General features: G+C 40.1%; 1 protein-coding gene across 2 annotated transcripts in view; it reads left to right on the top strand.

Moving 5' to 3' along the window:
- PDHX (pyruvate dehydrogenase complex component X) overlaps positions 1-15,379 on the top strand; it is a 798,051-nt gene that overhangs the window by 196,361 nt on the left and 586,311 nt on the right. For both annotated transcript variants that reach the window (XM_086959546.1, XM_086959547.1), the window contains exon 2: positions 12,687-12,770. In XM_086959546.1, coding sequence (XP_086815672.1) covers positions 12,687-12,770 — 84 coding nt within the window. The remainder of the gene's footprint in view (positions 1-12,686; positions 12,771-15,379) is intronic.

The following is a 15,379-nucleotide window of genomic DNA, read 5'->3' as shown; positions in this document are numbered from 1 at the left end:
CTATATATATATATCTAACCAAAGTTCCTTACCGCCGATAGCAAGGTGGGTCTGTTCAGATGCGGACCGCTTCCCCAAAATCCCTCGTTTAGTAACGAGTCACCACACCAAAGTTTTTGTGTAAGCAGTGTATTCCATTTAATCAGGAAATTCACAGACAAATGTCTCCCAGACGCGTTACGCTCAGTGAAGGAGCTTGATCACAATATATATACACACACACATATAAACGCACACACACCCCACCTACCCACAAGTTGTGCACACCAGCCTCAGCCACACACAAATTATATGGATAGACCGACATAGTACACAGTTGTGATTTCACCCATATCCCTTTGTCTTTTTTAGTCATAGTGTAATTTTCGCCTCACTAGTCCTAGCAATTAGGGTTAAGTTGACAGAGTACTGTTATATGTGACTGTTACATATGCGTGGTTGCATGCACGCGTATGTTCCTTCATGTTTCCTTTTAAATGCTTTGGCTCATGGCACTATCAGCCATGAATAGAATAGAGTAACTGATCTGGTCTGTGAGCCAAGGTTATCAGGTGCCTGAAGCCTGCCGGTGCTGGAAGAGTTGTAGTCAGTGGTGCTACCTTTTTATTATTATTATTATTATTATTATTATTATTATTATTATTATTATACCACCCTCTTTCTACAAATTGCCATCGTCTTTTACTTGACAATTTGGCGACGAGCTGGAGGAAGCACCACTTACAGATACCCCGCGGGTGGATCATTTTTTTTTCAATTTTTGAAATTGTGGCTTTTCAACTTTTCTACTTATTCCGTTTTGACATCGCACCGCTTTGATCTACTTTTGAGGCTATCACTGTGTCCACCATCTAAAAATTGGGGGGATTTGTACATAAGTGGTATACTTTGTTTATTTTGCTGAACTCCAGTCTCTGCCATCCGAGATTGGAGATTTCTGCCGGCTATACAATTTTGAACTGCCGGCTATACAATTTTGAACTGCTCTGGCTCTGCTTTTTTGGATTGTGTCCTTATCAGCATCGGATTGGTAACGCGGGCAGTCGGGCAATGCCCGAGGGGCCGGTGTCTGAGCTGCAGCTGTGGGCTGCTTTTTTGAGCAGCCTGGGGGCATTTTCTGTGCTGTCAGGATACCGCCAGCGGCCCAGCAGGTGCTCGAGTGGCCTTGCTGGAGGCAGATGGGCGTCCATTACCTCCCTTGCATCAATTGACAGAGGTGTCACTCCCTTTCTCGCCCTGGTCCGGCCGATTACTATATGCTGATTGAGCGGGGGCAGGGGGCCTGAGCAAAAGTGGCCTCACTTGTTTCAGGCGTGGTACAACAGTGTAAACTAATCGGTGCATTTTTTGTAACCCCTCCCTTCCCCCCATTATATCAAATTTCACCGAAGCAGTGTTGTATGGAAAGGCAATATGCAAATGTGGGCCACTTTTTTTAGCGTGCCCGGGCCGATTTTGAATCCCTTAGCCTACGGTTTGAGAGTCTTTCCTTTGAGGAGCACCTTATCCTACAATTTCATGCTCTTTGTTATGCTGTAAATACTTGAGCATTCCACTTACCAGCTACTTCTTGGTATTCCTTTTCCGAACTTAAGACTCCATTCTCTCCGTGGAACTTCCTCTCAGGAACTGTTTCCGAAGTTCGTGATACCACCTCGCTTGGTAACCAAGGCATCACTTCTTACGTTGCACAGGCTACCTTACGCTGTGCATTTGCACGCTTCAACGTTACCTCCCTGGGTAACCAACGCATCACGTGTTACGTCGCGCAGGCTACCTTACGCTGCGCATTTACACGCTTCAAAGTTTCCATGGCAATCTTTCTACCACAATACGACACACAAGTTTTTGGGTTCACATTGCCAAAGGAACTGCCATTGATTACTGCGTCTTTCCTCCTACAGCTGTTTCAGTGCCTGTGTCATTCGTCAAAGAGGATTTTGTTCTACATTCCAAATTAATTTCATTGCTTTCCTCTTCTCATTCATTCGAGACTGGAAACTATAGTATTTAAACTTTTCTTGCTACTTTTATTCCTTGCCACTTTAAAAAAAAAAAAAAAATTCTTTTACTTGGCTGCACAGTTTTAATAAGGATTCTTGTTGGACAACCCTTCTGTTGCTACGCAGGGTGAAGAACGGACACGGATTTTTAAAATCTTTACTGCTCCGTGAACGAATCCCCGAATTTCTTTCTAATTCCTTCTGTTACTACACAGGGTGAAGACCAAACACTTTATATTTATTTTTTCTCCCCTATTATTTATTACTCAGTGAACATTTTTCTGTAATGATATTTCTTTTAAATATGTGTGCTCAAGGTTATACACTGGCTCCACCGCAATGCTTCTGGTCTGCTGGTCGTACACCCTGCATGCTGTGGATTGAATGAAAAGCATATTTAAAAATTATATACAAACCTTAGATGCAAACGGTAAAATGAAAGCTGTTGGAAAAAAAGGCATTTTTTTACTCTTTGGGTCTCGAAGCGTTTAATCAATTGCCTAGGACGGAGGGTGAAGAAGATAGAAATGTTTGTGAAAAAGCTGTTTCAGACTATGATTGCTAGTCTGCATAGGTATTTCGAGATGTACGTTTTTCCAGAGAAAACAACTTACAGATTAATCCGTTGACAGTTATGTATCTGCTCTTAAGACCTTGTCTCTTAATTGTAAGTTTGGTACTCTGCAAAGGACTTCATTAGAGATCAGGTGGTTATGCATGTCAACAACTCTTTTATTCAGTAGCGACTGTGGATAAACGGTGATGCCGATCTTGAAAGAATTTTAGCTATTGTGCGGAAGTATGAAATGTTGTGCAGATGTGCAAAACAGGTCAAGGGTGTTGTTAGCAGTAGTAATAACGAAATGGTTGCTAAGATTAATGCTAAACATTCGATCAAGAAAGAAGACTTTAAAAAGAAAAAACAAGTCTACCCTTCTGAAGGTAAAAATTATGATCACGAAGGTAATTGGAGATGCTATATATGCAATAGTAAGTCGTATCTATCTAATTATAAATTATGCCCAAACAAAAATTTTCAAATTGCTTTGTCGTTGGGTATTTTGCTACAGCTTGCAGTAGAAGTAGAAATAACAAAGTTAAATGTATCAACCAAAGTGATGGCCGTGATGAGGAAGAACGCAATACTGATTGTAGTGATAGTAGTTCCTTTGTATTCAACATTAAGGATTCTGACCCCACCATTCTCAACATGGATAATACCCTTGTAAAAAAAAAAAACAGTCTGCGATGTGACTATAGGAAGCGTGGGCATTCAAATTTACGCTGACTCAGGGTCACCTTATTGCATTGTGAATGAACTGTGTGGAAATCTAAGTTTACAAAAAGGTTAGGAGGAAATTTAGAAATTCCTGATATCAATCCTTAAGGTTATTCTGGTGAAAGGATTGAGATTCTTGGTTTCAGAACTCTAATCTTCAGATTCAAAAATCGTCAATGCACTGCTAAATTATGTTTCTAAAAAAGGACCTACATTTCTTAGCAGGGTAAACTAGACATTATCCTTAATCCTAATAGTTCAGAACCTGTCATGGTTATTGATAAGCGGAATGGAACTAGCATGATAATGTTAAAAAAAATTCCCAGTGTGTTTAGAACTGAAATCGGCAAATTAATTAATTTCAAACATGAAATATTCTTAAAGGAGGGCGCATATCCCAAGGTACATAAAGCATGCAACATCCCCATAGTTGTAGGTGAGGAAGTTAAGAAAGAACTTGAAATACTTGCTAAAGAAGGTATTATTGAGAGGATTGAATCCTCTGAGTGGGTTTCACCCATTGTAGTAGCCAGGCGTGCCAACGGCAAGATAAGGCTTTGCATAGATTTTCGCCATCTCAACAATATTGTAGTAGGTCAATTTCCCTTACCCCGTATCTCTGAAATGTTACCTACTGTTGGTGTTGCCAACTTCTTTTCTACCATAGATCTATCTGCGGCATACCATCAAATAGAGCTACATGAAAAAAGCAAAGATTACACAGCATTCTTAACCCCTTTCGGGTGTTTTAGATACAATAGAATGCCTTTCGGATTAGCTTCCACAGCAGCCATTTTTCAACTTGTCATGCAAGATATTTTAAACAATTGCAAAAATGCATATGTTTTCAAGATGAAATACTAGTTTTGGGGTGTAATGAACGAGAACATATCTCAGCATTGGAAAATGCACTTAGTGTCCTTAGTGACCATGGTTTGACCTTAAAACACTCAAAGTGCAAATTTGGAGGGAAATCTGTAACTTATCTAGGGCATGAGCTATGTGAAGAAGGGATAAATCCAAAAACTGACTTAGTTGAAGCTATACAGGCCGCGCCCGATCCTAAATCAAAGATCATGTGAGATCCTTCTTAGGATTAACTGAATTTTATTCAAGGTATATTCCCAACTTCTCGTGTCGTACATTTAACATAAGACAATTAGTGAAGAAGAAAAACAAGTTTGTGTGGTCAAATTGTGAAACTGAATTTCTTGATGTTAAAAAAGCTATTTGCTTTGCTACTGCCCTCTCTGGTTTTGATCCTTCACTCACATGCATCATTACCACAGATGCCAGTTCTAAGGGCTTGGGAGCCATACTAGCGCAAAGATCTAAATCTGGTAAATAATGCATCATTGCACATGCTTCCAGAGCGCTAATGCCAGCAGAAGAAAAATATTCAACCATAGAAAGAGAAACCTTGCCATGCGTTTGGTTTCTGGATCACATTTGAGTGTTTTTCTGGGCTAAAGAATGTTTAATAAGAAGCGAACACAAACCCTTAGTATGCTTACTTACCACGGAAGGCATGTTGAAAGCTTCTGCACTCATTGCGCGTATGACCATGCGTGTCTAAGATTTTGTTTACACTATGGTTTATGTCCCCGGTATAGAAAATGTTACTGCTGACTTTCTGTCTAGAATGCTTCTACCTATCATAGAAGATGTTCACAATGTTGTGGGACGAATTTCAAATTGCTTTGGTGCATGATGATGGCTCTATGCCGATCGACCAGGCTGTTTGGCGTGAAGAGTTTGCCAAAGAGGTTCTATAAAAAAATAAAGTAGAATGCTACATTTTGGGTGGGTGGCCCAACAAAAAAACACCAATTCTGACCTTAGAAATGATTAGAAAGTGAGAAATTAGTTATCTTTCATAGACCGTGTGCTTACAAGAGCTAATTAAGACGTTGTATAGATTTACATGCCCACAAAGGTCATAGTGGTATAGTGAGTACCAAGCAAACCGTGAAGAATGGATTTTGGTGGCCAGGTATGGACAGGTTACATTTACATTTACATGTTAATCGAACGTATTGTGAGAAACTGTATCACGTGCCAGTTCAGATAAGTACCTCATTACCCTCAAGCCCAACATGGGAGACCATATACTTCCTGACAATTCGTGGAATACCATTGCCATGAACATCATGGGACCTGTGGGATCTAATTCCAAGTTCATCCTTGCGGCCATTGATGTTTTCTCCAAATGGCCAGTTATCAAAATTGTAGGAAAAATTGATGCGGATGCTTTTTTTACTTTTTTGGATGAAACTTTCACTGAAGAGGGGTTACCTGTACGCCTAATCACGGACGTTGGTGTCCAGTTCTTATCCAATAAGGCCAAAGAATACTTCAAGAGAGCTGGAATAACCCATTGTACCACTTCTTTGTATAACCCCAGTAGTAATGGTGTAATTGAGAGATTTAATATAGTCCTCAAGGGCGCCATACAATCTGCTGGGGTGGCGAACGATAAATGGGTATTACACATTTTTTAAACTGCATTGATGTACAGAACCACCACCAATGTTCTGACTGGCTGCTCTCCTTTTGAGATCATAACAGGTAGACTACCCAGGGCCCAGTGCAATACCTCATGGTTATCGCCTTCTACCTCATCTAACATAGATTTGGTAGCCATCAAGGAGAGAATTGCTCAGACTCATGCCACCAATAAGGAATATTTTGACAAAAAAAAAGGTTCCAAACACGACCCCATAGTCAAGGTTGGCATTCTTGTAAAAGTGAAGAAACCTTGGACAGTTAAAAAAGGAGAGAGCCAGTTCATGGGTCCTTTCGAAATTAAAGAGGTCCTCAAAAACTCTGTGAGACTAACCAACAACAGGGTCTGGAATTTGCCCAGAATTGCTATTCTCAAGGCTAACAAAGAAGTGTATCAAAACACTTATGATTTCACATATGACAAAATAAATACCACTGAATCAAAATCTCTAGACCTCTTTGGTGTTGAAAATGTGGTTGAGAGTCGTGTATCTATCCCCGGTGTTAGCAATGATCCCAGCAATATTGTATGTAATGAAGATCTTGTCAACAGTTCATGGAAAAAACCTGTTTGGCTGTCCGATTTTGTTTCTTTCATCAGAAACAAACTTGTAAAATAATATGCCTTAATTTCTTTTTTTTTCATTAAACGGGGAAGGTGTGTTACATATGCATGTTCTAATTTTCCGTGTGCTTGCATACTCCCATACGATCCTTTATGTTTCCTTTTAAATACTTTGGCTCTTGGCATGATCAGGATGTTTTAGAATGGAGCATCTGATTGGGTTTGTGAGCCAAGGTTGTCAGTTACCTGAAGCCTGCCAGTGGTACTTCCTTTTCCTATGATTAAAGCTCCTTCTTTCCACAAATAGTCTTCGTCTTATTAAGGATACTTTTCTTGCGGGCTGCCCACTGTTCATGTCAGGTCGCCGCTACGATCTCACCAGGCAGCCTGTTGTGTTTGTGACCCCTGAAATCACAAGAGACCCCTTTATTTATCCCCCTTAAAGCTTGTTTTGAAGTTTTTGGGGGGAGTAGTATAAAGTCACTGATCTATTATTATTATTTTTATTTTAATACCATCAAGACTTAGATGCTAATATAAATATTGTTTGATATCACAGTCTTAGCTCCGCAGACTCGAAAAGCTGGCATATAAGGTACGCTTGAGATGAACTGGCCGACCGGTGCCTCGAAGGCCTGTAGCTCTGAGTAAGAGAGACTGGGTCTGCTCCATGCTTTTGCTTTTCTGTCAGCCTGCCACTGGCTTCACCACTCTTGCAACTGGCATGATTAATATTTACTACATCTTAATGGTATTTCTTGGGGTGCCCTGCTTCCTCTATTAATTGCCCCTACAGCTGTTATGTTCAGAGGGCTTCTTTTGGTTGATGGCAGAGAGGTACATCAGCTGTCCAAGGTGAGGGCAGTTTGAAATTAGAATCAACCGTTCATCCCTGGAGGGCCCTTTGAATGGGCAATTTCAAAACGTGCGCTCTGTGTTACACTATTCTCATTTTTATTCTTAAATAGTTTCACTGGTTTTGCTACACATGTTCACAGTTGCACTGTTATTGTGCTAGTGAATAAACCACACCTTTCTTTTACAGTTGTACTTGGTGCTCCCTTTCAAGCGGATAGTCTCTCCACTACTGCCAGAGTGGAATGCGTTTTACCCAGACTCACCCTCTTCCAGGCTCCACCTATGCCAGGCTGATCACAATCCCACAACTTTTTTGTTACACTCCAGCCTCAGCCCAGCAGAACCGTCACGTTTTCAAAATTTCTAGCTGAAATGGAGAATTCATGGGCTCTAATCCCAACTCCTAGACTGGTATTGACTGACCCTGGGTAACTCTACTTGCCGTTCTGTGTCGCTAAAAAAAGGGCCACTCAATTATGGCCAGCACTTCTGCCACTAAAACGTCTGGCAATGAAATAGCAGAGAGTCGGCAGACATTGAGTGCTGTAATTAGAGGTGCTATTTTCAACCCAAACAATGCTATACCCGTACATATACACTAATTAAGTTCAAGAAAAGGTTTATTGAAAAGATTAATATTATCATAAAAACAATACTCCATATATGCAGTTATTTGTCAATACATAGATACTTGAAGATGTAATAAATAATAATAATGATTTATAATATCCATTAAAATAGTAAAAAGGATAACCTAGAAGATATGAATACAATATAATCAAAGGTCCACAAAAAGCTTAAATAACAGTACATGTCAAAAAAGACACCATTAAATTTTGTTTTTATAGAAAATGATAAATTAAGCATAATTATAATCAAATACTAAGGAGGCTTGGTAACTTGTTGTGAGGGGACAGGTAAATAAGTTTTCTAAACAGTATCATCTAGGAATTGTGTAAGTGGGGCCCAAAAGTGAGATCGCTTAGTAAGTCATTCCGTACATATACACTTAACTAAGGCATCAAAGCTTGGTTTATACTCTTCAAGGTGCAGTTTGATCTTTACTATTCCTCATACAGAAGCAGCTGCTTCTGAAGAGTTCTTTACTGTTTGTTGACTGTTTACATTGAGAGGCCACTGATGTCTTTGAATATAAGGTCATACCCAACCTTGCTCTTCTAAGGTCTTGAAGTCTAATGTCCTACCTGACCAATCTCTTCTAAGGTCTTGAGGTCTAAGGTCCTACCCGACTAACCTCTTCTAAGGTCTTGAGGTCTATGGTCCTACCCGACCAAGGTCTTTAAAGGTATTGAAGTCTAAAGTGCTACCCAACAATGCTCTTGTAAGGTCTTGGAATCTAAGATACTACCAAAATGTGCAAAAAAATTAGTTACAATTCTATTCACAAACTTAGCCCAGTGACCATAAGCTGGAAGAAAACACAGTGATCTCAGCAATCGAATGAGCTGTGAATCTGTCCAAGTAGATGCATTTTAATGCACTCTCTAAGATGATGGTATAGTTGGATCTCGCCTATCAGACATCGTATCCAAGCACATAGTAAATTCCTGGGCTTACCAAGAATTTACAATGGGCTTGCATCCTCTGCATATGATTGGTTGGTTTATTGTCACTCTTATTGCTCTGAATAATTCAATGGCTTTTCTTTTTCATCGTGTTTGTTTCTCCATTCAACATAGCCTCTTTATCGTACCTTTGATTGGCTGACATGTGTCCTCCTTCTGCTAACTTTTACAAAACTACATTTTTTTCCTTCTGGTTAAGCGCTCCATGAAAGTGCACATGTTTTCCAGGTCTCTCCCTCACGTGCTTCTCTCCCATCCTCGGGCTAAATGTTTCTCTCCTGGAAAAACAACCCTGCACTTCTTGTGGCTCTCATCCTCGTGTACTTATCCCATTAAAACCTCACGCACCCCTGAATGCTCTTGTGAGCCTACCGTGCAATCTCCCTCCATATTGCTCTCTCTTGTTTGATTCTCCTCCTCCCAAATTCCCTGTCCTGTGTTACTCTACCTGTTGTGTTTTTTGGTTCCTGCAACACACTGCTGCGCTCTGCTCTATTTGCTTTCATTCCACCCAAACACCTTCCGCCACCACTCTTGTGTTCTCTGTTACTCTCTCTCTCCCTCCTTTGCTACTCCCAGGGCCAAATACTCCCTGCCTCGTTATATACGTAGCTCTCTCCCTCGTTTGCTTCATCGCCCCTGCATGCCCATGCTGCTGCCTCCTTCATCTGCTTCTTTCCCTATGTAAAAGTACCACTATGTTCAGTGTTGCTCTCTTGTGTGCTTTTAGTTATGCAACCTCTGTGGGCCCGTGCTCTGAGTTGCTCTGTCCCTCATTTGCTGCTCCCACAGCTAAACATCCTCGCCCAGAGCACTGTGCTGCTCTCTCCCTCATTTGCTTCATTGTCGTTCTCTGGTTTGCTTTTCTTCGGGAACCCCATCCTGCTCCCAGCAAGGTTCCTCTGGACCTCTTTTGCTTCTGCCACTCCTGCTGCCCCTCGCTTCGTGTAACTATCTCCATCGTATGTTGCTCTCTGTCCCCCCCCCCCCCACCCCTCCCCGCTTGATAGCCCTTCCAACCTCCCACTTGTCAGAGGGAACATTAAACAATTTTCGAGGGCTCCAGTTCATAGGAGGTTGAAGGACCGCTATTATTTTTTCCACATTCCGGCAAATTCAGAACCCCTGCCCCGTTAATGAACTAGCCCCAACACTGGTTCATTGTCAGAACATAGAGTGTCCTTTGATATCAAAGCACAGGGCATACATGAACACTTAACATTCAGCTATAGACTCTAAATAGAAAGGACTGATGAATTTGTACTAGAAATCCAGCCTGATGCAGGCCTGATGAACAAGTGGGACATATACCTTATGAATACAGTTATTGATCTAATTCAGTGTTAATCTTTGATTCCGGTCGGTCAGCGATCCAGTCTACCTAGAACAGAAATTCAGATCTCCCTACACCAGAGAGTATCGAACGTGCTAGGACAATGGTGTAATAACATCTTTGTAAGGAGTAGAATTAAGCAGAAATGTCATCTGTACATAAAGTAAACCCTGCAAACGAGGATGTTGTGTTTGTGTTGAATTGGAATGTTTTACATTCTGACTCTTCCCCTATGATTTATTAGACAGTTTTTAACGTAGCATGGTGTCGGTGTGGATATCAGGTCATGGAAATGGTGATCCTTATTCTTTACGTAGTGCCAGATATGCTCTTTTGTGACATGATGATGTCCGAATGCTGACAATCGAAGCATGTTGTTGCTGTGTGATCAAGGCTTGGTTTTGCATGTCTGTCAAATAGTAAATGTTTGGAGTAATTTTGAGGATCGCATTGTAAAATAACGCTGGTACCAGTTGACAGTTTAGGAAATTGCCTGTTGGGTCATTGCCCGTCCTTCCAATAGCTGTTCTTCTGGAGAACTGCCCCAGCTTGTGTGGGATAAGTGATATGTGCTCACAGCTCCGAGCAAGTTGAATTAAGTATTTGCACTAGGGAAATGTCAAACTGAGACAAGTTCGAAGTGGATTGGAGAAATTTAATAGGCGGTTTGCAGTTTCATATCTTTTTTGAGGAAGTCCTTACCAGTAGAGCAGCCTATGGATTTGGAGAATCAACTTTGCTTATTTTCTGTTGCCAAAAGTAATCAAACACCTTAATTTATAGCAAAATATCACTCTGGGGATGCTTGTGTTTCCATTCAGAGGAGTTATGGCTTAGCAAGGGCTTGGGTGCTGGGTTGTTCCAATTGAGGCAAGACCAAGGTGATTTGAATATGGTGGGTCCCAGTCTCTATTGGCGTAGTGAGAAAAATTAGACTGGAATACTGCCCCATAAGTTAAGTGGTCAAGACTAGTTCAAGCATTCCGACCACCACTGTTGATTTTGTAAAAACTTCTTTGTTTCTTTCACGGAAATATTGTAAGACAACATGGTCCAGGTTTATTAGTGCAAGTCTTACACTGTTGCATGGGCATATTTAAACCCCTCTTCCACCCCGCTGCCCATTTTATAATCATTTATGTGATCCTCCTGTTACAAAGGTTCCTGAACATGGTCAGTTCTAGTGATATTAATGTTATTGTTTGGTTAGGCAAGTTGGGGCCAGAGCAGAAGCCTTCACTAGCAAGGACATTTGGGACCTTTTCAGGTTTTGCCTGCAGAGCACTTGTGAAATCTTTTTAATATGTCTTACAAGGGGGCTTGTATCTGTTCTCAAGACCGAATTACTGTGTTCATTCACTTTGTGTGGATCTTTTTTTTGTTAACTTCCCCTGGCTGCAGGCATTTACAATATTTCTATTAAAGCTGTGCACACTATTTTAGCCCCATTCACTGTCAAGATAAGATCTCTTCCCACGGAAAAGGCTGGCCACTTCTAACAGTATGCTGGAATGCTTGCTTTTTATTACTTAGTTGTGTAAAGCAGATACGTTAGTCTTTTTCCTTTTTATGCCTTAGTACCTTTCTTTGCTCTTTGTATGCATTATCGATTGATTTTTTTCTACGTAATCTATTTGGTCATTATGATCAAATTCTAAATGTTATAATAAACATTGCACGTTAAAAATAAAGTTAATAAACCAGGGCTATGCAACCACGTTAAAAAATAAAGTTAATAAACAAGAGCTATGTTTTACCACTTAACAGTTAGTGGCTACAAGTGCAGTTACCTTGCAGACAACCGGGTCAGGATTTGAATGGTGCTGCAGGTGCAGCAGCACCGGGCCCCAAAAATGTCAGAACCCCTCTAAACACATAATATTGGTATATTTGACTACTAAACAGGCAGTTATAATTGCAGTTACTTTGCAGTTGAAAGGGGCTTGATTTAAATGGCACAGCAGATGCTGTGGCACCAACTAAAAGTTGTCCTAACTCCACTAAACACCAAATATTGCTATATTTTATTACTAAATAGGCAGCTACAAAGTGTAGTTATCTTGCAGGCGCAGTAGTGTCATTTTTTGAATGGTGCAGTGGGTGCAGTAGCAACGGGCCCCAAAAGTTGGCAGAACTCTTCTAAACACATGATATTACCACGACATCAATTAATTCTATTATTTCCCTCTTTTGTTTTTCAAAACTTTGCTATTACTTACCCGCACTATACCACTAGTAACAGCACAATATATTGCCTTTTTGTACATCAACAAGTTATAACACTTTAACAGACTTTCTGTAACTTATATTGTACAACTACTCATCAAGCAACAACTAATATCAAACCGCTTATTATTAATCACATAGGTGAAATCTAATGCATTTACCAGTGCTTGTTGGTTCTGCCAACGTAGAGAGGCATGCTTTCTATTTCATTGACTTGCTTTCTAATTGTGTACAATGAATTATCCACAAGCCTGTATTGCTTCTCTTAGTTGCAGCGATGTTCTTGTCAATGTGAATATTTGTCCTGATTGGTATGTTTTTATTTTTTTAGGCATTCCCCCTCTTAAAGTGTTCATGCCGGCCCTTTCGCCCACAATGGAAGAAGGAAACGTAGTGAAGTGGTTGAAAAAGGAAGGTGAGATACTCTGGTTTAGATATCTTTCCATAGTTGTCTTGTCTGTATGATCTACAGTGAGTTATGACTAATATGTTGCAATATATTTTCATAACAGTGAACTGTGGTTGATTCTGTTTTGAACCTTTCAATAGGTGACTGCTCATTCTCATCAGCTGCTAAAAGATAGAGATAGGTTTCAGTGACATAGGATAGTACGTTGAACCTATAGGATTTGATCTTGTAGATTACTGGGCTCATGGTTTATGGTGTCACCAGAAGCTTCAATGGTAATAATGGACAATATTACACATGTATCCTATAAATAGGTGTGTGTGTGTGTGTGTGTGTGCGTGTAAATATACATGCACATTGAATGAGGCTGAAGGAAGTGGAGAGCCTGGGAATCCCAGAGGCAATACCCCATGGTTCAGATAAAATTAATTCAACTCCACCTATTGTGTTGGATGTGAAAATATGCCCTCTATCAGCTCACTGCTTCAGTGACTTTAACAGTTGAGTACAATCTGGACATATTCAGCTGAACAACAATTGTTTCCTGGTCCCTTACGATTTATTTTTGCACACCATCTGGTAGTTTTATGTTATCTGTAATATCTAATAAGAGACTTCTAGCTGCAAATTCCTTACTAGAACATTTCCCAGGTCTCAGATTTTACCCCCCCCTCCCCAAAAAAAATGTGCGTGTGTGTATATATATATATATATATATCAGCAACAGTAGGCCAATTGCGAATCACTAACGTCTCAGTGACTACTCACAGAAAGACCAACGAATCCCAAAAATGCTGCCAAAAGGTATTTTATTCCGATAAAGTTACAGCAGCGTGGCAGACGACGCGTTTCGGGCAGTTGCCCTTGTTCTCATCAGAAATATTTCCCATAATACCCTCCTTTTAACTAAGTTTGTGTGCACCATGTGACAAAAATAAAAATAAACAAAATACTAGTAGGTTAAAGTCACACCAAATTCGTCCGGTGCATTTGCCATTTCTATCTCAATCATAGATACATTACTGTCATTTCATGATTGACAACAGTTGTTTGATATCTGCATAAATGCATATTCATATAAATTCGTTCTAAACTAGTATCTATAAAGTGCATTATGCTTGTGCAATTACGCATGTGCAAACTGCAAATAAATATAATACAATCCCTAAATACACCATATTAAATATATACATAGATAAAAATTGGTTTCTATAAATATGTATATAAAAAATCACTTCACATACTAATTCATGGTTAAAAAGTAATAATATACATACTAAAAAACCTTCTAATTTCATTAGTATGATTATATCATTATTAAAGTGCAAAGCAGTGATAATGTAAACTTAACACTCAAATGTGCAATATGGCGCAAAACATTAAAGTACTGTTTAGAATCCAATTTATTTATTTAGTTTCAATCATACTTATTTTCTATGTTTGCCAACTCCCCGAATACTGGGGACATCTATGTTGGATGGCAACCCCTACTATAATGACTATTTTAACCTCCTTATAATGTGTATCGAAAGTGTGATTAGATATCCGCAGGAGGATCATTGATCCATCACTGCTTCAAATAGTTGGAAAAAAGAGAGAACGAAAAAAGATTTATTCTGGGTGTCGGACTGGGACTGGTAGTAATTTTGAAAAATAAGTGGAAGGTCATAGTTGAAGCAGTTAACCACCAATGCCTAATGTTAGGAAGGTGCTGACAAATTCACTAACTACGGGGCTTGTATAAATCAACGTATGACCGTTTTATAGAAAATGATAAAGATCTTCCGTAGTATTGAGCCCGTTGGGTACCTTAGAATCTAGTTGTAATATCATTTTAGATTCTAATTGCCGCAGCATCCTGTCCCGGTCTCCTCCCCTTCTGGGTTTAGGCACTGATGTGAGGACATAGTAGCTTAGACAATTAAGATTGTTAACATGTACACTTTTAAAGTGTCTAGCCACCGGGTAGGAGCTGTCATTCTTAACGATTGCTCGAATATACTGCAATATCCTGGCATGCACCAGCAGCCTGGTGCTTCCCACGTATCTCAGGCCGCAGGTACTTGCCAGGACGTAAACAGCATACTCTGTCTTGCAACCGTAATTTCCTCTGATTGGCAACGGTACTGGGCTAAATGGAGTGTTATAATATTGAGTGTTAACTCCGAATTTGCAAGACCTGCAACTGCTACAGTTGTAGAACCCCAGCCGGGGTGGAAACCAATTTTTCTTCTTGGACAGTTCAGGGCAGGGATTGGAGATATGTGTCCGTAACGAGGGTCCCCTTCGAAACGTAATGTCTGACCGGGCAGGTAAATACTGAGAACACCACATCAGTTTTTAATATGGGCCAACTTTTGCATAAAATGGACCGGATTTTCTGTCCTGGCCACTGTATGCAGTAATAAATCTAATAGTAGATTCAGCCGAATCCACTTTGGTAGCCATATTAGATGTTACTGGTTTAAAAAAGTTTCTCTAGATCTTGTTTGCATTTTATTTACCGCTCTTTTAAGTATGTTTTCTCTATATCCTCGCTCCCTGAATCTGTCTAGTGCTTCAGCTGTACACTCTTTGAGTTCTTCCTCATTACTACAGATTCCTCGCTCCCTGAA

The sequence above is a fragment of the Lissotriton vulgaris genome, chromosome 2_2, assembly GCF_964263255.1.
Source record: "Lissotriton vulgaris chromosome 2_2, aLisVul1.2, whole genome shotgun sequence".
Taxonomy (NCBI): Eukaryota; Metazoa; Chordata; class Amphibia; order Caudata; family Salamandridae; genus Lissotriton; species Lissotriton vulgaris.
Note: the sequence above shows the minus strand (reverse complement) of the source record. Positions and strands in the feature narration are given on the sequence as shown.